The sequence below is a fragment of the Marmota marmota genome, unplaced genomic scaffold (assembly GCF_001458135.2).
Source record: "Marmota marmota marmota unplaced genomic scaffold, marMar, whole genome shotgun sequence".
In the NCBI taxonomy this organism is placed as follows: Eukaryota; Metazoa; Chordata; class Mammalia; order Rodentia; family Sciuridae; genus Marmota; species Marmota marmota.
This window is the reverse complement of record NW_025999982.1, coordinates 21,484,132-21,508,803: the sequence shown is the minus strand read 5'-3', so window position 1 is coordinate 21,508,803 and position 24,672 is coordinate 21,484,132. Positions and strand designations below refer to the sequence as shown.

Genomic DNA, 24,672 nt, shown 5'->3' with positions numbered 1-24,672 from the left:
AAAGAAAACTACATTGGATCCTTGGAAACCCCATTTAAGCTAAAAATTTAAGCTAATCAGCCAAAAACAGGAGGAAGAATATATCATTAAGCATTCCAAGAAAATCTGAGCAAAAGAGGAAATATGTTAGTATTATACAAGCAAAAAGTATAAGTGTTAGAATCTTAAAAATTCTGATAGTGCTAACTAAAAACATAATAATTCAGTTATTTTCCTTATGCATTCAGGTCTTCTCTTTGGCCTGAATAATTGACAGAACAACAAAGTTCTTTCAATCTTAAGGTTGCTGATTAGGAAATAGTTCAGGTACTACTCCTATTTTACAGTAGTCTAACCTCAACCTCCTTGCTAAAAGCAAGACGGTTTATGAACTGGCATGTGGCCTGTTTCATTCCTCTACTGGGTCTTACTGCTGCTCACATTTCTTTTTTTACAGTTTCATTATCCTATCAGTCTAGACAAAAGTAAAGAGAGTGACAAAGAAATTCTATGATATGAATCTACCAAATCAAAGACTGAACTTTTGGCCTGATTTTCATAGCTAGAAATTCAGGTTTTTGTGTTGTTTTGCCATTTTTCCAGACATCTGCAGAATTTTTCAGATGAAAATTATTAGGATTTCTGTCAAAAACTCTGATAAAACTATTCTGATTCCTCTGTCCTTATAATCTAATTCTAAGGAATAAAATAACATATAATTAGCATTAGAATGTTTGACCTTATTTAAGGGCTTTCCTATTGGTGACATTTAAGCTACTCAGAACGTAACAGTGCAATTAAGACTTTGGTTATCAGCACAGAGATTATAAATACTATTAAGATTAATCATCATACCCATGAGTGTTTTCCATCTGTAGTGTCCCCACTCTCCAGATGACTTGGTTTTTGGTTTTTTGTTTGTTTGTATTTTTCTATTAGGCCATAACCACTAGCTGTAAAGCAGCACTCAATATGCTAGAAAGTAGTAAGCAGTTTAAAGGATCTCAGAGAAAATACATGGGAAGGAATATAGCAATGAAAACAGGATCCCAAAAGGAAATACAGAGATAACTTCCAGCTAACTACTAAGAAGACTGCATGAAAATGTATTTTCATACTATTTTGCATTCCAATTTCAAAATGGCCTCCAAGAAACCTGACTTGGCTCTACTATCCAATTATATTTAGTTTTCAACAAATATAATTTGATTTTTATTATACAAGTTCCTTCCAAGAATTTTCGCTAATAACAAGTATAAACTTAAATCAGGTACATTTTCCTGACAGTTATAGAAATGTGACTTTAAGTACCGAAATGTTTTTTTTTTTTCATTTCATTTTGTCAATTTTAAAAAGAAAACACTTTAAAATATAGAATATCCTTTCCTGACTTCTAAAAAACACTATACAGAAATCATTTAATCTTGATGTTATTTAAACATACTGGAAGACAATGGTGAAGACTGTTGACAATGACAGTCACTATATACTAGGGTCTTATCAGCAGAAACAAACATTATGAACAATACGTGCAGAGTGAACACTAGGAACAAGAATTTCATGGTTATTTTTAAAATCTGTGATGTCGTGATATGTGACTGTGTGTTAAACTCACAAGTGGAACAACTGCTTATAGAGGTAAAAATATAGAAAAGGAAAAAAAAAAGGTAGTAAACGCCAGAATCATAAATTGGTGTTATTTTCCTAAATGTGAAAAAAGATACAGTTAAGAAGGGAAAGGGCATAGAGTAAGGGGGAAGGAATGGGAAAAGGGAGGGACTGCAGAATGAAACTGACCAAATTATGCTACGTTCCTATATGAACATACCACAGTGAATTTCAACTTTATGTATAAGGATAAAGCACCAATAAAAAATAAATAAATAGGGAGAAGGAAGACCAGTAGAGTAGAGGATGGGAAATAGGGAGAGAGAAAAGGAGTGGGAAAAAAAGGAAATACTGGGGACTGAAATGGAGCAAACTATATTCCATGCATGTATGTCAAAATGAATCTCATTATTATGTATAATTATAACATACTAAAAAAGTATAAGGGCTGGGGTTATGGCTCAGTGGTAGAGCACTTGCCTAGCATGCATGAGGCACTAGGTTTGATTCTCAGCACCACATATAAATAAATGAATAAAAAAAAGGTCCATTAACATCTAAAAAAATTAAAAGCATTAAAATACATGTATTACAAAAATAAATGTATACATTTCAAAGAAGTAAAAAATGTATAATAGAACTTCATGCAAGACTAAAATGACAGACTGAAGCACTTTGAAGTGGCATTGAATCTACCCCTCCTCCCTCCACTGGACCAAGAACACAGCTGTTCAAGCGAAGCCAACCTTGTTCTATCCAGGCTCGACAGTGATGATTTATTCCAGATCTCCTTGTAGTGTTCCTTTCTCACTGATTCAAATTTGGGATGTTACTCTTATTTTTTTTCATTTTCTTTCTGAATTATAAAATCTTTAAAGGCCCTGGCCATAAATGAGTTAAAACCTAAGCTTTGGAGTCACAGACTTTGGTTGTAGGCATGGCTGCATCACACTCTGACCTTGATCCAATTACTTAACTTGGTGAAATCGAATTTTCTCTATCAGGGGGGAAAAAAAAGGAAAAAATAATACTGATCCCACAGTGGGTTTTCTTTGGGGGTGGAGGGGGTGGGGGAGTTGGGATTAAACTCAGGGACACTTAGCCACTGAGCCACATCCCCAGCCCTTTTTAAATATTTTATTTAGAGACAGGGTCTCATTGAGTTGCTTAGTGCCTCGATTTTGCAGAGGCTGGCTATAAATTCAAGATCCTCCTGCCTCTGCCTACTGAGCTGTTAGGATTACAGGTATGAACCACTGCACCCAGCTTATAGTGTTTTCAAACATCACCTGAAATACTCTTTTAGGCAGGTTGCACCATACCTAGTCCATAGTAAAAGTAAAGCAGTAGAGCTGAGATTCAAAGCCAGGTAATTTGGATCTATAGTTCTTGTTCACTGCTACTGACCTATATTATCCTGCTTCATTCATTTTTGCATTCTGAAGGCATGATATTAGATTTGTATCCACTTATTCTAATATTTTTCTAAACAAAGTCATCCTATATCTGAATTCTGAATCCCAAAGGGCCTGTTACTCTTTCCACTATGTTCTGTACTAAACAAAAAAATCAAGAATCTAGCTTTGTAGTCTACTCCAGTAAGAAAAATGCTAACTTAAACACCAGATGGTTAAGGACAAACCCCTGTAGAGTTCTATTTCTTAGGTTCTCTAAGATGACACATATTCTTAATTCAAATCTCTTCAAATATGTTCTCTCAAATATAAGACACCTGCATGGGCTAGATTGTGTTTGTGTATTTTGTATGGCATGCGCATGAATTTTCTTGGCAGACTACATGCACATGTTAAATTACAGAATGGAGATCAAATTTTCCCCATTTATCTATGAGACTGTCATTCTAAACAAAATTCATCAGAATTCAAACAGACCACACAGAACATATGACCACTTCCTATTGGAGAAGTTAAAAAAAATAGTTCCTAGGAATTACATTTGCAAATTCTTGGTAGATTCACTGCTTCCTGTATTCAAATATGGAACACTGGGGAGAACCACTTAAATCAACAGACATTACAGTTATCAAAAACTATGCTACCTATACAGCATTTGTGAAATTAAAGCACAAAAGACAAATAGACTAAAAAATCTCTGAAATATTCACTTTCAGGAGATGAGTCAGTAAAGGCATTTGAGCAGCAATTATTAGAGATGGGAAGAAAAAAAGAAGTGAGAGAAATAAAACCAATGGTAAGAGAACTAAAGGTGGACACTACTGAGAGAGGTAGAGGGAAGAAGGGATACAGAAGGGCTGCTGGTGTGGCTTTGCCATGTAGAGAAGAGTAGCCTGTGTGACACCAGGTTAGAAGAGGAATAAGTGAAATTCAGACTGCAGGGTTGGGAGGAAGGAGAAAAAAATAGTGACACTTGATGGAAAGTGCCTGTTAAAGACATGTAACGGTTAAAAGGTTAACAAAGAATGGTAGCACAAGAAGATAACGGGATGGAGGCAAGAGACTCTCTAGAGGAATGTCATACTGAAGCAGAGAAGAAAACAAATACAAACTAGAGGCGTAAGGTTGAAAGAAACAGAACTGCAGGAGGCTCAAGATCACAGATTCTTTCCCTTCTTCAAAGGAAAAAAAGAAAAAAAAAAAAAAAAACATTAGAAGAAAAAGCAGCAAAACCCAGGCATCTGAGGAGAAAGGATAGGAAGTTTAAAGGAAACCATCCTGACTAGCCTCAATCAGGATTTGCCCAGAGAAAGAGAATGAAGAGGTGCTGTCTTCATGTTACACCACAGGACAGGATTCGGAAGGCACTTTTAGGGGGCCTTTGTCACCTTCTCCTTGGTGGTATCAAGAGAACACAGTGAACCAGGGGTTACAGCAACTCAGTGGCTTCTTCAGTAGTAACCAGGAAAAACAAAATAAACAAACAAACAAACAAAAACCAAAGGGACGTTTTCTACTTTGAGAGGGAGATTTTCACATGTGCAACTGAAGTGTACACTCTTTGGACCGCATTTTCTGCAGTGTTATTTTTAAATAATTATTTGGGTCCTCAACTTCTTTGATCTTACCCTAAAAAATAAAACAGTGTGGACATATGCACAAGGTGAAACTAAGCCCTTGGATATCTGTGACTCTGAGCCCCAGGGATTTGGCTGCTGTGAAACTATGTAAACAAACCCTGAAAACTCTTGATGGAATCCAAATTGGTCTACTTTTACAAAAATATCAAAGGCAGCAGACAAAGCAATCTTTTATTTTGGGAATGAACTGCACAGTTTTTTTGAATAGGGTTATTAACAACTGAAATAAAGTATTTGAAGACTTAACTTAGAAATAAGAGGACTCAAGGAGCACCTATATTGTTTCAACTTGATAATGATTTTGAAGGAAAAAAGGATCTAACGACTGCAAACTAAAAAATGTCAATATTACACTTTCCCAAATCTGTTTTCTAGAAAGAAATTATTTTGAAAAAAGCAATCATGAATGATGCTATAAAGTTCTTGTATTTGGTTTCATTTATGATTGTTTTCATCTTTATATTCTAAAACTAACACGGCATTATATATACTGTTGGTTTTTTCCTCGCTATTCCATAAGAAAAAGCACTATTAGTTAGAAAAAAAATTTTTGAAGGCCACCAAATTTAAGTTGTCTAAGTAACATAAGTTCAAGTAAGGTGAATGTGTAATTAAAACATGTTGACTTCACAAAACCATTCAGAGGAAATTCTGACAAAAACAAAGCCACCAAACCCTGGGAATGTTACCTCAGGCTGCTATAAACCTGCTGGCCTTGCTCACTAGCAGGGACAAGGCAGTGGCAGTGAGGGTTGCAGGGCACCAACTGGTTTTAACAGTTAAGTTTAACATAAATAGCTAAAATGTAAAAAGTCTTTATACATAAAAGTTTTACATATCTATTACATGTATACTTAACTATTACGTTATATATGGTTGTGTGATACCATTTAATGGCATTTAAAAATATACACAAAGAATTTAAGATTTTAAAAGGAGGAACATGTAAACCCTGTTAAGTTTCCCATAGAGTCAAACATTGCAAAGTGTGTGTCAAGGACTCAGAAGTCTTTCTCTAAGATTCTAAAAGTGAGGAATAGAAGCTGGTTACGTTTCTTTACACATGCACATATTCCTCCATTCTTACAAGTATAGGCTGGTTACATGCACAAATTTCTACATGTACATAATTTTTAAGTAGTCATATTTTAAACTCAGGGATTTAGCATATATAGTTTAGACAGAAACGACTTCAACAGGATAATGTTTGAAATAATAAGTTTCATAATGTGCTCTGAATGGAGAAATGTTGGAAAAGTAAGACACAGGAAGCAAAAAATGAAATTCAAGATAGTTTCTACCCAAGAAAATATCTGAAATGTTCAAAACTTAATAGCCTTAACTGCTTCACTGAATTAGTACTAGTTGTATTTTAGTAATTAAAAATAAATTTAAATAATTTGTCTGAACATTAAAATATTGGTAGTTTATTATTTCTGTGTATTTTTAACTCCTTTATACATATGTGAGATGTATAATTTTTCTTAAATTCATGTTGATTTTATAAATATTTTCTCATATTAATTCATTCAAAATGAAATGAAATGATCTCCTGCTTCAGACCACAATAGCTTGTACTAGATCAACTCTTTCACTTAAAATAATAAGGACAGAAAAATATCTTAAAGATAAATAAAATAAAGATAGCCAGGGCTTGTAGGGGCAAGATCACAGATAAAGTCAGATTTTTTCTTGACCATATTTTTATTCACAAGTTTACATTTGCAAATTCACAGTGCAAGACACTGAGGCCAAACAGTAAACCGCGGTCAAGAGCTTTTCATAAATCTCAAAAAGCTAAAGAAGACAGGCCAGATGCAGTGGTGCACACTTGTAATGCCAGGAGCTTGAGAGGCTGAGGCAGGAGGATCGCAAGTTCAACACCAGCCTCAGCAATTTAGCGAGGTGCTAAGGAACTCAGTGAGACCCTGTCTCTAAATAAAATACAAAATAGGGTTGGGGATGTGGATTAGTGGTTGGTTGAGTACTCCTGAGTTCAGTCACTGGTACCCCCCCCAAAAAAAAGGAAAGATAAAGACAACAAAAATTGGAGTCTAGAGCCACCAAGCAAAAAGTACCTAAGGATCCCTAATCACAGAGAAAAGGAAAGCAAGATAAAGTACCACCAAGAAACTTTGCAGTTACTGCTCTTTTGGTATTTGCCAAAGTTTGAATTGTTCAATGAGCAAAAAGCATGAAAAAAGAATAAAAGGAAGTCACTGAGAGGGTAAGAAGCTTATGAAAACCTTTGACTTTCAACACCAGAGAGATAATACTGGAGTTTAGATTCTCCCTAGAAAGAGAGACCCCAATACACAGTTCAGGCTTTTATATAAGATACCAGAAGAGTTACATACATATAGAATAAATGGAAGCTTGGTAAAGACCACTATCCCAACACTAAATACCTTCCTCATGAAATCTCACTCTTTCTCTTCCTATTAAATATCCAACATTCATTCATTCAGAATATTCCAGGCTTATGAGAGGACTGAACCAAACCACCAAAAATTACCAAAAAAAAAAAAAAAAGTAGAGGGAGGTTGAAGGAGATAAAGCAAAAAGCCTCATATGTCCTGCTTGTGGGTCAAAGTTATCTCCCTCAGATTCCCAGGATCAACCCTAATAGCACCTTTGGTGGTGGGAGAATTCAGCTGGTTGGCACAGTGCCAGTCCAAGTGTTTTATCATAGGAAACACACCTTGCAGTTTAAAGTCCAGGCTCTTCTGAGCCTAATGCCTGGGCTCAAATTCCAAGCCCCCCATTTCCTACTTCTAAAACTCTGGATAAATTACTTAACCTTTTTGTTCTTTGCCTCTGAAGGTGGAAGTAACATGATATAACAAAGTCTTGGAATAGAAGTCAAAACACCTATCAGTCCTTAAGGTTACTTTCAGTTGGGTGACTATGCATGGACTTTTGACTTTGTCAATTTCCCTCTGCTCATGTGTAAAAAGACAAACCACAATACTTTCTTGCTGTTTGTTTGGGTATTGGTTTTGTTTTTCAGTAACTGCTCTAAAATTTCAGCCAGTTTAAATATGACTATTATGACTCAGATACTGATTTTTTTTTCATGATTATGGATTTTCTTCTGTGGCACATATTGGATTGATATTTAGCCAAATGGCAATGTTTTGCCTTTCACATTTATTTACAAGTTTAAAATATTTCCTGTGTTTGAATTCACAGGGTAAAAATAAAAAGGTGATTATTATAAGAAATTAATATAGCCTAAAGGAAAGTTTTGGCATGTGAAGGAAAATGTAAACTTAACCATATTTTTCTCCCTTTTAAAGTTTCAAAAGCCCACTAATTACTTAGTAGCTAATACATATAGAAAAACAGTTCTGAAGGAATACAACCATGAGATTTTCATCATATCAGCACTGGTATACCAATGGGTAAGAGATAGGTGGAGGCAGCAGTAATCATGAGGATTATGTTGTCACTGATAATATTGACAGTTGCCAGCCTATGCTACAATAAAGCACAGATAGCCTTCTGGTCAACCTTATTATTGTTTTTAAATCCCCTACAGAACAAGAATCTCCCTTTATTACTTGCTTTAAGGAAGGCAGCTCCCACTGCCCTATTTTGGTAGAGATCATCACATTTCACTACAGAAAACCAATTATTTTACTATGGGAAAAATCATAAATGAAAAAAAGTCAGGAGGCATTTTTTTATATTATACACAATATGTATATATCAAGTTAATTACATATTATCATTATTTTTCAGAGACTTACATAGAACCTTAAGATAAAGACATAACACAAATTTCTCTATCCATCTAGTTAACTAATAGGGAAGAAAATTTCTAACATTAGCAGTAGTTATTATTTCTACTGGAGACTGTAATTTAATTTTATTTTCTTAAACTTTTTCTGTATTTTTTTCATGTTTTCCACAAGGAGTATAATTTCTCTGATTCATAACAAAAAGTAAACCTTAGATATATAATAGATTTGTTAGACTAATAAGTTTATCAAAAACTACTATGGAGATACTTTATATATAACATAATTTTTCTACTTTGAATTTCAAGAGGTGTCTCTCTCATCCTCTGATACCTAATGAGCGAAATGATGGAAAAAAATTTAGACCTTTTTAATACAACAATCACTTGAATGATAGTAATATACTCATAGCACACATTTGTATGATCAAAGAGTATCTTTCATATAACAGAGACTTTGTAGGCATATAGAGAATAAAAACCAGTGTATACCATTCAATATTATTATTAAAAATATTTCTGGATTTTAAAATCAGAAAATTATATCTTAAAAATAGCTTTAACAGCCAAAAAAAAAAAAAAAAAGTCACCTTCCTTTAGACATAGGACTAAGCAGTTACAATTCCCTGTGGTGGCAGTAAACTGAAGACATCTTCATACTCCAGGAAGACATTGGTTTTCTATTGAACTTCAGCTGGCTCCAGCCCATTAGTTTGTTGGTGATTATTATCACAACACTTGTTATAACCTATTTTTTATTTTTCTCAACTTTTAACTAATCAAAATATTAATTTGTCCAAGGACAAGTTTGATGACATCATTGTCACTGAAACACTTCATGACTTCCTGAACTCTACTTCCACAAAGTTGTATCAAGGAACTTCTATAATTTTGCCCTAATCTACCTATTATAGCATCCCTTGACTTTTTTTTTCCTACCTGATTGTACTTTTCTCATATTCTCTGCGGTCTAAAAATGCTAAGATCTCCACCAAGTTCATACTTCTCAAAATTTCTTCACCAAAGCATGTGTGAGGCCCTGAGTTCATTACCATGGATGGCGGTGGGTGGGAGGGTGTGTGGATCCCAAAAGGGCCTCTTAAAAATATGACCTTCTATGTGACACCTTCCCAGTTCTAATACTTTCACTTTACTGGCCCACAACATAGGAATTGTTTAATTATTATCTGTAAAATTGCTTAAAAAGACTAAGGGATGGTTCTACTTCTCAGCAGGGCATGTGATCATTTTTATCATAGGTCCTGGGTCAGCATCTAGTCACACTATTTATCCATTCCACTGAACCTGAATCATATGCAAGTTATTTCCAACTCTATCTCTTACCTAGGCCCACATGGTCAGGACTATTCTCCAAGTCTAGTCACTGTGTTTATGTTTTAATGTGAACCCTTTTCTCTTTATCTAGACATGTCTACAGCCCAGGTCACAGAGCCTGAGGTTATGTGTCAGCCACTTCAAGGATGTATTCACTCTGTTGCTCTATTTGTTCCAGCAATTGACCTCTTTTGGTCTTTCTCTAGCAAAAAAAGAATCCATAGTTCTGCCCTAATGCTTCACCTATGTCTGGTCTGTTCTGACCACAAATATACGAATGGCTCACTCCTTCTTTCTTCAAATCTTGGCTCACAAGCCACTTTCTTAAGGCCTATTCTAATCACACTATTAAAAATGGCAACTACCCCCACCACCTCTCCCAATTTCCCTTACCCAACCATATTTGTATTTTGATTCGTTTTTCTCCACAGCACTCCTCATTTACCATGTTTATTATCTCTCTTCCCCATTTGTGTGTAAGCTCAAGTTGAGAGCTCTTGGGAATTCCCAGAACTTAGAACAGTACCTGATATATAATGGTCACTAAACAAATATTTGCTGAATGAATGAATGAATGGCCTGGGCCATTTAAAGCTCTTAAGTCTAGCCAAAGCCTAGCCAAAGTTCAAATGAACTCATCAGAGGTTAAAGGACAACTTCATTATCTGTCTGGCGTTTTCTTCCCTCTTCAAATCTCCCCTATATTTTGAACTCACAATACCTGTTTCCTTTCAAAGTACCTCCTGATCTTCTGTCTGCATTCTGGGTGTTGATATTATCTACTTAACATAATCTTCTTCCAGTTCAGATCAATTATATCTGAGTTTTTAAAGATCATTTGAAGACTGACCAGTTAAGACTCCAGTAACTGATATAAAGGTATACACCACACGATGCTTCTGTAGCAACTGCAGGAGAACAGGCAGAACCTTTCAAATACAAAATGTCAGTCTAGTGTTGCAGCTTCCATTAACTCAACAAGGCTCCCATGGCAACCTCATTACTTAACTCTAATCAAGAGGACCATCAGGTGAAGGAAACCAACATCCTCATATTCCCATGAAAATGAATTTTTGACAAGATGCCTCCAAGTGTACTGAAAGTCTTAAGCTTATCATCTCTCTAATATTTTTTATCAAAAATGCCCACCCCATCAGGTCAAGTGTTCTCCTTTTTGTCCATTTTCCTTCACTCACTGTTGGACAACACCTGCCCCCTTTCCCTGTGCAGTTATTTTTTCTGACTTAGACCTGAAAAACCTGAGATTGAAAAACTGGAAAATTCTGTTCCTATGGAATTTAGATGTTATAAAGGCAACATGAAAGCTCAGTGTTTTATGATAATGTTTGAGATAACAATTAGCTTTGCCATTTCAACAAACTACTATAGGTGCATCATCAGAAAATGATTTCACATTTCAATTAGTAACTGGTTTTTATTTTAAGCCCGAGACAGGAAAGAAAATGAGCAAACATAAATAATCATAAAAAACAGACTTTCTACTTCAGAGATTCCTTCAGAGACCTACTTCAGAAGACACAGCTAAATTTTGTACCATCATCAATAACATTCCCACAGAGTCCAAAAGAAAGATTGCATACATTATGTGCAATCTGTACAGGACTATTTTGACCAAAAAAAAAAAAAAAAAAAACACAAATTCTGAAAAACCAAAAATGTGAATAGATAAAATGGTCTTAAAAACATTTTCCTTAGTCAGACAAATCATATGCATTCTTAAATAAGTCAAATATTTGTTTCTTTCTAAGTATTAACTAAAGCTATGGATTAATAATAGCAAGGGAAAGTTTCTCCTGTCATCTGTAAATAACTCTAAAGCTAAGATGCCATTTTATTTTATTTAGTTATTTATGTATTTTATCTTTTGGTACTGGGGGGTCTGAACATAGGGGAACATTACCACTAAGCTGCATTCCAACCCTTTTAATTTTTATTTTTCCTGAAACAGGGTCTTGCTTAGTTGCCCAAGCTGGCCTTGAACTTGCAATTCTCCTGCTTTAGCCTCCTGAATGGCCTATACCACTGTGCCCAGGTAAGTTGCCATTTTTAAATGAAAACCTATTGAAAATAAAAGCCATAGTTGATTTTTAGATATTAAAAAGTACTGTCTGAAACACATGAAGCTCATAAGTTACTGATGATTTTGATATGCCATCAAACTGAAGATTTTATACAATTTTATCTTCATTTTTTATATCATTCCAAAGTTTTGCTTCAAAAAGCCTGAAAACAGGAAGAATATTACCAAAGCAGAATTTTTTTTTAAGGTAAGAGGGCTAAGTAGGGCAGGCCATAAATAATATTCTTCATGGCCTTTTGAATTATATTAGAAAATTTCAGTAAATAATACATTATGTAAATTAAGAGATACTTAAATGAACTTTCAATACCAAGATAGCAAGGCTATAATTACTAAGAACTTCAGAAATTCACAAAACCTTGAAATCTTTCATAAAAATAGAACTCTTGCTACATTATCTTTACTTTAAAAAATAGTAAATTTTGTCATTTATAAACTACTGTATGAAAAAAAAAATATTTTTTTTCTCCTGCTCTGTAAAGTATGCACTGCTCCTTTAGCTTTCTGCCAGAATTACGGATCTTTTCTGGTTTTCAGATATTTAGGTAAGAAAGTATGGTTTGGCAAGTTTTTTCCTTCAACACCACTTCTTTTATAAAGGAAGATATCTTTTTGCACAATCTGAATATAAAATAGATATACTGAAGCTATCTTCATAGTAGGTCTTATTTCAAATGTAATTGTGTTGAATCAGTTATTCCCCCAGTTTGAACCTTCTAAGCAACAATATTTGAAAAATGTTGTGCTGTTCTGCAATTAATATACTGTACCTATTCATTCAGATACTTTGTTTAAATCCTTTCAGGAATGTCCACATCACAAATGGCTAGTCATTGTAGCTGGCATTCCTAGTAAGACCCTGTCTTATTAAATCCTGAAGTTGGTCAAAGATTGTTCTCATTTTAGAAGAAGAAATGCCAATTCAGTGAAGCAAAAATATAAGCTTATGCAAAAATAAGGGTTGCAAGAACAACTTTAATTTTACAGAATTAAGAAATAAGGTCATAGAAATAGGAGGAGGTGGAAGGGATGGGAAGAAATGTCAGTGCCATCTAGGATGCTAAATATGTGACAGGTGTCATGTTGGAAAAGTCAGCCATTTCGTCCAGTCCTCACATGGATTCTTTGGAGTACTAGCATCTCCATGTAACATGTGGGAAAAATAACTCAGAGGCTGTATTTGCCAAGTCTAATAAAATGAGCTGAGATTTAAGCTGAGTCCAATATTCTGAGCCTTCAAATCACTGCAGGATGAATTTATTAAATAAGAGTATTATTTAAGTTGGGGTAATTAAAATTTTAAAAAGACTATTTTTTCCCATAAAAGTTATCAAGTAAGTCAAGGAAGCATTAAAAACTGTCTTACAATAAGGTTAAAAGTTCTCTTAATAGTACCTTTTATATTCTCTTCTCCCCTTAAGTAAGTACATTGAAAATAACATACTTAATATCACCAGGGTTAGTGATAATAGTAGAAGCATCAAGTGAGTGTACCCCTAGAATAATGTGGAATGTAGCACCAGAAGTTTGGCATAGAAAGATTTTTCCCATATAGGCAGAGAAACAGTTGGCAGTACAATTTTAACACTTTGTCTCTCTTCTCTCTCTCCCTTCTCCTCTGAGTCCCTCCCTTTTTTTCTCCCTCCCTCCCTAATCTCCACTACCTCATCACCCTCCCACCTTTCCTTCTCAGAAACACATACTCAAATGTAAATATGCATTAACATATAATGCACTTTATTCAGAGAAAAGATGTTCAATTTAATATCACAGGATAGTGATGTCATTAAATCTGACTAGGTGAAATATACTTCCTGGAAGAAACTAATTTTGATTGAAATTCAAAGAATGAAAGGAGAGAGAGATGATCCTGGCCTAATGAAGGCAGTGATGCAAAACACATAAATGACACTTAGCTGGCCAGGACATGGTTGCAAAGTGATGTGGATGGAAGTAACACAATGCCACAATGAAAATCATTCAGACATCGAACTGATTCACCAAGGAGTACAATATTATTTTAAGCATGATTAGACATTTGGATAAAGATGCTAGATTTTTTTTTTAAGAAAACACCAGATGACCACTGCTTTCTATCTTTTATTAAATTAATAAAAATACTTGGGAAGGTACAAAGACTTATTCAATGCTACTACTTATTGTAGAGTCCTGGTGAACAAGCTTGTAGCTTAGTACTACTTCTATACTACCAGCTGAGACCCACCCCCCATCATCTATTCACCTTCTCTTTTGCACCTATGGGCCCAACAGATGGTTAATATTGGTCTGTATTACTAATAACTCCCAAGGCCAAACAGACACACCCAGGAACAGTGAGTCAGGGATGAACCAAGACCTGAATGGGAGTGATATGGTATACAACACCTCAAGAATTGCTCTGCCCTAATTCTCACTAGACTTTTGCTTATGTGTCTTCTTGATTCCATATTTCACAAGAGTAAGATTCACATCTCAGAGAAGAAGCCAGGTTAGAATTAGGAAACATAAATGCAAATAACATTCTGGTTAAACATTACATATTCAATATTACCAGAATTTATAACTTTGTAAATATATGCCACTGAGTGGCTAAAAAAAAATTACTTTAATGAAAGATGACTTTTTAAAGTAATTAGAGGGGATGTTTTCATAAGAGGAGTTCACAGTAATTAAGAATATATGCATACATCATCTTGGGAACACTTCTTGAGAGACAAGTAATTACCTGGGAAAACTCTTGCAAGACACTTTCAGACTTTATGAAGCTGACCCAAATGCAACTGTCAACCACACAGTGAAAAATAGAAAGGGGTTAAAAAATTTCCAGTAAATTAAGATATGTTCCTTTAGGGCAGAAGTAAGATAGTATCTATAATTGAATTTTTTCTAAGGAAAATTCTCAAACTAAGCAAATTCAACAAAAAGAAAAAAAAATTGTTTTCTAAATAATTTCTAAGTAAAAGCTGACAAAAATACATAAATTTTTAAAATTTAGATTTTTAACTTATAATAAAATCATTTATAATTATTAAAGAAAAATGATTCAGAGGTCACATAACTCAAGCTAGAGATAGGAATATACTAGTGAAATTAAGAAACAGAATACTGACAGTGTAGCTCCATGATGGAGCACATGACCCTGGGTTCAATCTCCATCAATGAAGGGAAAAAATAATTAAATATTCTCAGTACAGACAGAAGAGATACTTTTCCTCCTTTTCTCTAGGGACTAGAAGGCTAACTTAGTGTTTATGATTGACCAGATTTCCATTGTTTGGACCTAAGCAGATTGCATTTGGATCTTTTCATTACATTTTTTTTTCCCATAATATGGCATTTATTGTCATAAATGCCTGATCTCAATCACAAACAGAGCAGTTACAGTGTGTTTAAGTTCTTTTCTAAGATTGCTTCCTGGGTTCTGCTTTGCTGTTTTCTAGATCTACTTGTTTGGCCTCCTATCTATAGTTTTACAATGTTGATTACCAAAAATATCTCCCTGAGAAATCTAGTCTATCCATTAGACTCTACCTTATTTAAATACTTTGTAAATAAAAAGATCAACCTTTTATATGGACATGATAATTCACTGAGTTGCCAATAAAAAGTATTTATCCTCTGAAAATGGTTTAAAACCAGAAAGTTTATTCTGATGACTAATAACAGGCTTCTAACAATTATGAGAGATTAGAACAGACTATGACTTTCTGTTGAACAAATGGCAGTAATGAAAATCACTTAATCTTAAAAGTAATGTGTTCTGACAAGCTTTTATTCCATACTGTTTGCTTTTATTATTAAAAAAAAATTACAGACTTTGTCTAGATGTAGGATAAATAATCTGAATTTTTAAAAAATTGAGTCAATAATCTCCCCTAAAATACTTTATCCTGTAAAAATCTTTAAATACACATAGTGAAATATGAAGAAACCTGCAAAATACTTGAGAAATAAGCATTACATGTGTATACAGCCAATTTGACTTTAATATTTACTGCATCTGGGTAGATATTCGCATATTCCCCAATACTTTTGAAAAACAGCAATAACAACAAAGTGATGATCTATTATGATTTCAACTGTGATATACTTGATTTATAAGACCAAATAATATTCTTTTTAATTCAGCGTGGATATGTATATATAAAATGAATAAAATAAAATTCTCTTTCTTTTATGCACTCTAATTTTATGGAAGAGAAGCAGAACACTACATTGTTTTACAGTATGGAACTTCAATTTCCTCTGTTGCTAATTTAAGTAGGAGTTCTCAGTATAAAATGACCAGGTAGAGGATATTACTTTTAGAGGCTTATTAATACACAGTGTCACATTAGAAAGAAAAACTCATAAAAAGGTTATAACTAATATTTAGTTTTAAGTGAGTGTTATCCTCAAAATATGATATCTCCTGCATTATGTCTACTAGACATCATAAAAATGCAATGTCCCAAAGGAGACTAGCTCTGGTGTAGGCTGATATGTGCATACCTACTAAGTCACCTGAGTGCAGTCTTAACCTGCACGGGTAGGTTTCCAATTTTCCCTCAACATTGAGATTGAAATGCATATCATGTCCCTAACAGAAGTTAACAAAGTTTGCCCTCAATATGTATTTTGTATTTAGAAGTACTCATATGCATTCTTGAATTTTCTGTTTTTTAAAAAGTACAATTGTATACTTGGTTCACAGAACACAAGATAGTTTTAAAAATATTAAAGATTCAATTCAGAAAATTGAACTGACAGTTTACTTCATTCAAACAACATCTGGTCATCTTCTGTATGCCTGATTCTATAGCTAACTTTTAACAACTAAAAATAGATTAGTCATTTCATTAAGAAAATACTGCTCAAGGAGTTAACCTAGCTAAAAGGCACATTATCTGAGTTCAAAAAATCTGGAGGAAAATATCACTTTTGTGAAGCCTACCTTTGACATTAGCTTCAGAACACTGTGTCTCCGGAAACTGATAGAATTTTAGCAGCCTGTCTTGCAAACTGTCATGTTATTGAGGACTCCAAGGGCCCTCTATTTCCATACTCCATAAACTATACTTTTTCAAACATTTCCTTGTCTTGCTGAGTAGAAGAAAGCAGTGATATGTATGTGCCCCTCCTAAGATCCCTTTCAGATCTAAGCTTTCGTATCAAAGTCTCTGTAGCTAATATGTACTTTGTGATTTAAAATCATCATTTTTTGTTAAAACATTTTAAAACTTTAGTTGTGCTTGGGAAATCTGCTGGATTCTTCAAAGTGCCTTCCATGGTGCTCAGTACATACAAGAAAAAGAAAACCACTGAAAACAAAAACAACTTCCAATAACTTTTACTGATAAACTGAGTATTTCTACAGCTTCTTCTGAGCTCTAAAAAAGGATTTGTGAGATTTATAAGCCAATATAAATATTTGATAAAGGGCACTACGGACCTGAAAAGCTAAGTACCTCAGAATCTTACTTTAGAATATCACATTATCATGTTGATTTTTATATTGTTTCCATATAACTCAGAAAACAGATAAGTGAAATTATAGTTTATATAATAGCATAAGCCATATCCAGAGCAACAATCAGTATTTAGTCTACTTTGTAACAATAAAAACTTGACCATATCCACCAATATATTTCTTTTTTCAAAGGTTAAGAAATCTTTAAGTGCTTTAGACTTATGAAAGTGTCAAATTATCTTATTCCCAGTCCCCATACCTTAATATTCAAGGGCAGAAGGCTTCTTGAGTATGTTACGAAGAGAAGGAAATTACCCCCGTTAGCTGGGCCCTATTGCCTCTCTCCCAAATGCATGCATTAAACGGGAATTATATCCATAGGTACACTTCCTGAAAATAATCGCCATGGCCTGTATGTACAGAAATCCCTTTATTAACACACATATCTATGTACTCACTGTGATTTTCTACATATCAATTTTTTTTCATTTCAAAATAAAAATATGATTACCTTTCTTGCTTCTTTTATCATCTTCCTAATAGTTTCCTTTATTGTAAGCAGGTGTGCTCTTGGCGGATGAAAGAGGAGATCTATATGGGTGCCCCCTAAGAGTCCAGGCATAACATATGGCCAGCCTAAATCAAGATTTGGAGCTTCCACATCAGACTCAATGGGCCAGTAAGTCCCTGAAGATGAGGTATCATCATAGGAATTATCAGTACCATGCGCTGCACTTTGTGCCACCTTCTGAACATTTTTCAAAATGTAATTGATTTCTTCCTCAGCTAGGAAGTCTGCAACACGTTCCTTCGCAAGAAATTCTTGGTATGCTTCTAATCCATGTTCAATTAGGGTATCAACGGCCACTCGATACCATTCCTTATAGTGAGGTTCAATGTAGTTGTCAGATTTACATTCCTCATTCAGTGAGGAGAGCATCGATGAAGTCTCCATGCTTGCGAGAATACGACAATGGCACTTTCAAATGTCCATTTGCTAGAGGTATCTGAGTGTTTGAAAAAAGAAAATCAAGATCAGTCAGAACTCTGTATTCAAATACTTTATTAAACATGTCGACTACTATTTTTACATCTATTCATTTACATTACCAGCAACTCAAACTGCCATGCATTTCATATCCAAAATGACATTAATAGCACTGCAATTCATATATCCCTTACAGTTAAACACATTTCTTTTAAAAACTGTCATTTCATTTTCCTTTTTCAAGGCATCTCTACTTCCCGTTTCTCATCTAAGATAATACACCTGTTTTCTCAATGCACTCAGAAATTCTTAACTTAAGTCTAGGACCATACATGTTAGTTATCAGTTTCTACAAGCCCCTTTAAAATAGAATTAAAATACAGTCCATGACTGACTAGCCATTAGTGTAAGTCACTACTGAATACTTGTTATGCATATAATAATATGCTAAAAAATGTAAAAAGCACAAAACACCTGTCTTCCAGGAATTTTACTAATTAGGTGAGGTGGGCTGGCAAAACGCACACAAAAAAACGTTAGTTATCATCTTGAACAAAGTCATTTATTACTAAGAACCAAAAGGAGTATGCATTCATATTAATTAATTAATGCCTATATCAGTGCTTTAAGAACAAAAAGCAAGTAGAGATAAATATGGAGTACAGGAGGTATGAATAGCCTTGTGCCAGAGGGAATTTCAGTTCAACCAAGAGCTATGAGTAAGAGGAAGATCAGGTGACAGGAAGAAACATTTTCATTCCATGTAAGGCTAAAAAACATAAGCAACCGCAGAGAACAGAATTGAGCATGTGCATTAAGAAATCAGGGGGCAAATCTGGTATGCTGAATAGCTTTCTTTTACCAGGAGTAAGAGATAAAGTTTAACAGATAAGATGGAGACAGGTATAGAGGGACTAGGAGATCTTTCGATTCAGCAAAACTTATTTTTCAAACAATTAGTCTGGCAGTGGCTGGGGACTGGAGCAGAGATACTTAGCTCAGTCTTTCAGTTTTCAAATACCTGGTGAGAAAGTGACACAAATATTCAAGAGATGGTTTAAACGAAAAAAACGAATCTGAAATATAGTGACTGAACAGTGTACAGGTGGGAAACTTAGGACATCAAAGGTAAATCAGAAATTTCTCTTAGGAATCAAAATCTACCTATCCAAACTCATGCTCAATCCCATACAACGCTCACAAAATGTTTTTCATCCAATCATTCACTCAGGACTTCACTGTGTGAGATACTTGAGTGGACATTATCTCAGTCAGATAAGAGACTTTTCAATCTTTTGAAGTCATGATTTCCATTATGAGGTTCAAACAAAACATAACTCTATGATGTACTACAAACACTGATTTGACAAAAATTGGCAGAATCAGGCTGTCCTCCAAGGGCAAGAGGAGGAGCACCTAGCTCATCTGTTAGTGTGTAAGCTCTGGTGTAGAAAGATAAAATTTATTTTATTACCTAATTAAAATTAGCATAATCTGTTGACAACCACCAGGGACACATGCTGAAACATGTATGGGTTTCTCTGTCATTGCAGGAGGTGCTAACTTGTTCCAAACCACATTTCATTCAAATTCAGTGGTTTTCTACAGGGGAGATTTGCCCCTAGGGGGCAATACCTGAAGGTGTTTTAAAATGTAAACACTTGCAGGGAGGGGTACTCCTGGTAAAACTACTGGCCCAGGAAATGTTGCTGGTGCACAGGACAGACAACCACAGTTAGGAATTATCTGGCCCAAAATGTCAACACTGTCAATGATGAGGACTCATCACATGGCTCACCTCACATACATGTGCTATGGTGTTTGTCAAAGGTTCATGCTAGAAACTTGTCCTAGCTATTACAGTATTGGCAGGTGTTGGGTACCGAGTGAGGTAAGGCCTGGGGAAGGTGATTACAGCACAGTCACACTACCCTCATGAATGGATTCAGGTCTTTCTCTAGAGACTGGGTTATTTCTCTTGAGACTGGATGACATGCCATGGGAATGAGTTAGTTTTTGTGGAACTGAATTCCTTACCACTAGCCTGGATTGTTATAAAGCAGGTCAGCCTCCCCTCTGCCTCTCTCTCCCACACAGGCTGACTTTCCCTTTCCACTTCATCATGAAGGGACACAGCATGAGGACCTCAGCAGAGCGGGTATCAAAGCCATGCTTTTGGATCTCCCAAACTGTGAGCTAAATAACCTATTTTCTTATTAAAATACCCAATTTGGGGTATTTTATGATAGCAACAGAAAATGGACTAAGACAACATGATATCTTACAAATTCATAACATTTTCAACATTAAAGTTCTCTTCTGCACGTAATGCTCATTGTTAACAAAGTTCATGATCATTTGACAGAATCAATCCATATACTTATTTACCTTCCTAAGATTTAGTGTAGTTTTCCTTTGATAATTCCATCCCAAAATGGAAGAACAGTGGTTACATACAAAAATAAATAAATACATTAAAAAATCACACTATTATTTGTAATTATTAAAAGTGGTAGGTTACTTACTGGTCATTCATTTTTTTAAAAAATCCAAATTTTCTGACTGAGCACTTATTTCTTAACTTTTATATTTTAACTATTGATTTCCCATAATATGTAATGTTAAATGCCTGTTACTTAATTGGAAGTTAAAGTATACACAATGATTTAAAAATTATTTTCATTTATGAACTTTACTTACGCAAATAAATATTCTGCAACTCTAAAAAATGCACTCCTAAACTATGTGTAAAATCAAATAGTCAATGCAGGTGCCATTAGACACAATATAGGAAAATCATAGCAACACTGAGCATTGAGTTAAGACATTATGTACAAGAGTTAAGAAATAAACACACATGGTATTGGTCCTGTGGGTAAGGCAAACACACATGGTATTGGTCCTGTGGGTAAGGCTGTACACTAGACATTGTGTAGAGACACCCATTTACCACAAGAGATGTTTACAAGGGATTCTTGTGAAGGGAACATCCAAAAACTAATTTTAATGGAGAACAAGAAAGTAATAGAACTTGTGTACTTTCACTGAAAATTTAGAAGGCTTATTATAGTACAAAATTAGGTGTTGTTTTAAACTTAGAAAACTAAAGTATCAGTTTATTAATAACTATTTAAATCATAAGTAGAAAATATATTTTCTTTTAACACAGAGTTAATGACTAAAGAAACATATTACCTCACTATGATAAATAGTTGAGCAGACCACTGGGCTTATCCACAAATAAAATGATATATTCTGGGTTGGGGGAGGAGGAACATAGTCTTAAGAAGACATGCCTCAAAAACATTGTAAACTGAATTTGATACAGCATCTTTAGGGTCACTTTTGGCAAGTAGAAATTCCAAAAACTACATTCTTTAAATACAAATAATATAGAATGAGTCCTAGAAAAAAAAGAAAAACATGCATTTCAATTCAACTCAGGGACTTCTCTGAAAAACACTTTGGCAGTTTCATTTATAAAACTAAACAAGAAACTCCACAAACATTATAGCAATCTCCTTCTTAGGATTCACTAAACTTATCTTTACTCAAAAATTTATCCATGGATGTTCACTGAAACTGTATATGTAACAGCAAAAACCTGGAAACAAGTTAGACGTCCCTTAATATTAAACAGTGGTATATGCATACTATAATATACCATTCAGGAATAAAAGAGACTGCTGATCTGCTGATCCATCCAACAGTCTGGATTAACCCAGATCAACCTCCCTCTGGGGGACACAGTGATTAAAAACAAACAAACAAAAACACAAATCCCAAAGGCTAGTGTTGCATGTTCCATTCTTGAGATCACAGCAGTACAGAATGGAGATCAGATTAGGGTTGCCAAGGAAGAAGGGAGGGCTGTGGCGGGGGAGAGATATATGTGGCTGCAAAAGGGCCACAAGAGCAATTTTTGTTGCATTTTTTGATGGTATCAATGCAAATATACTGGCTGGGATACCTTATTACCATTTTGCATGATGTTATCAGTGAGAGTAACAAAGAATAAAAGGAATCTTTCTCTATTATCCCCCTCAACTGTGAATCTACAATTATCTCAAAAAATTTAAGTAAAATATCATATATACAAAATTTCACAAAAATTGGGAGTGAGGGAAGAGGTGGAGAGACGGACCAGCATAGAGGATGACAGCTTATGTAGGGTAGAACTGTCAGATTCAAACCCTTCTTCACCAGTTACCATGAAGCCCTCAGATAAAATACCTACTTCAACAAGACTCAGTTTGGGGATATGGAGGAAGAAGAGTAACAGTCTTCACCTCACTGGATCATTCTATGGTATAAATGAAGGAATGCAGAGTTCAGGTGCTTAACTTTTAATATTACTATTCTGCTGTTATAACTATTTTACATTTTCACAATGTTACATTATAATTACTATAAAGATTTTTTACAATGTTATAGTGCAATTGCTTTGCAAATAGAATTGTAATCAGAAGAAATTTTTTAAATTCAAAAAAGGTAAAATTTTTGTGTCATGCCCTTAGCAATGGCATACAATTTGGAACTACTTTTTTTTATCTGCAAATGCCATAAAACAAAACTAGTTATGGGTTTTTGGGGTTTGTTTGTTTGTTTAGTTTCTGGTCTGAGAAGATATACTGAGAAGACTTCTGAAATAATAAGTTAGTGGAAAAATGCTCCAAAGAGAAGCTACAAATTTCTCACAAATAGCCTGAGGCAGGTCTTTGAAAACAATGGCAAAAAGGATAAGAAAGATACAAATATTGTTGCAGTCCCTTCCTCAATCTATCTTAGGCTGTTTCTCTTCCACTACTGAATACTATTAGGACTCTAAAATGTGCCCCAGCAAGAGGCACTGAAGTCATTCGCTACCTGCGACACTGACCTTATTTGGGAACAGGGTCTTTGCAGATATAATCAAGTTAAGATGAAGTCATAATAAACTAGAAAAAGCATTTAAAATAAGAAAAAGTCAGTTTCACACTTTTTGCTTTGCTTGAAAACAACTGCCTTATAAAATCATAATCTATGGCCCACAACAGTTGAAAGTCACAGATCTCTTCTATTTTCAATTTTTTTAGCTGCCAAGATAGTGTTTGTCTTCAAATTTGATTACCAGAAATTTAAGATGACAATTAAAACATGAAAGAAGATACAACTAAATTAAAAATTTACTATAATACTCTAGCTGTCAAGTACAAATTGATATCTAATTTTGACTTCCAAACTCATTAAGAATCTAAGCTGGCATGAGATGCATGAGAAAATGGCCCAAGAGCAGAGATGACAGTCATCCACAGCACAATTTTCAGCAGACTGAAGAATACATGACTACAAGGCTACATGGCGCACTCTGTCACCTGGTGCTGGGTACAAACACATGCATGGATGGATCACCAGAAGAATGTTATAGTACAATTGCCTTAAAAATAGAAGTAAGCTCATGAAAAAAAAAAAAAAAGGACCTATATTTCTCCAATTCATTTTACAAATCCCAAGTGGAAAATCCATTTGCTCAAGATTTATTGTTTCTTAATTTCCTAGATTTTTTAATTGTAGATTATAGATAAGCAATATCACTTTCATACCAATATAATTTCAGGGTTTGTCTACGTTGGCTGTCATTCAATATATTTACCATCCCTAAACAAAACTCCAGGAATTTCTGGTATCACATGGAAAAGGTCCCAAATAAATGTTAATGACATTAAAACATAATATTTCACTGTCATTTGGAAGTATATACCTATAAACAAATTCTTGAGAAAAACTACTTACTGATTAGGAAAGCTAATGTTGGATGGTCAAATTATAAAGGATTTCTCAATGCATGGTTTAAAATGCAAGTGAAAGTAAGGTAAATTACTCTTTTACTGACACTTAAATTATTCTTGAATTACATTTTATCATAATATCAGCATTCCAGAAGCAACAGTGAATGGGACATGGGCAGCCTGATGGAGCTGCACCTTGTGCTGAGCTAAAGTGTGCCATTCTGAATCTGAGCTTGATCATTATGGATAATAATTGTTTGGATGAATAAATGGAAATGCACTGGTAAATATGTAGAAGAACACATATTTCTTATATGTGAGAATAATCAAAATGATGTTAATGTAGCAAGATAATAAACCAATGTAAACAGCATTAAGTTCAGCTAGAAGAAATTTAAAGCATTTGAATTTACATCAAAAGTAAACTATCCAACAGGTGTGGTGGCTCATGCCTGTAATCCCAGTGTCCCCATAGGCTGTGATAGGAGAATTGTGAGTTCAAAGCGAGCATAAGAAACAGTGAGGCTCTAAGCAACTCAGTAAGACCCTGTCTCTATACAGAAAAAGAAAAAAATACAAAATAGAGCTAAGGGTGTGGCTCTGTGATTGAGTGCCCCTGAGTTCAATGCCCAGTAATGCCCCCCCCC

The 24,672-nt window shown here is 34.5% G+C and overlaps 1 protein-coding gene across 1 annotated transcript in view; it reads right to left on the bottom strand.

Annotated features, from left to right (window-relative positions):
• The window catches only part of Fam83b (family with sequence similarity 83 member B), a 78,231-nt gene that overhangs the window by 42,869 nt on the left and 10,690 nt on the right, over positions 1-24,672 (bottom strand). The window contains exon 2 of the mRNA XM_015487870.2: positions 17,781-18,276. Coding sequence (XP_015343356.1) covers positions 17,781-18,224 — 444 coding nt within the window. The 5' untranslated portion in view covers positions 18,225-18,276. The remainder of the gene's footprint in view (positions 1-17,780; positions 18,277-24,672) is intronic.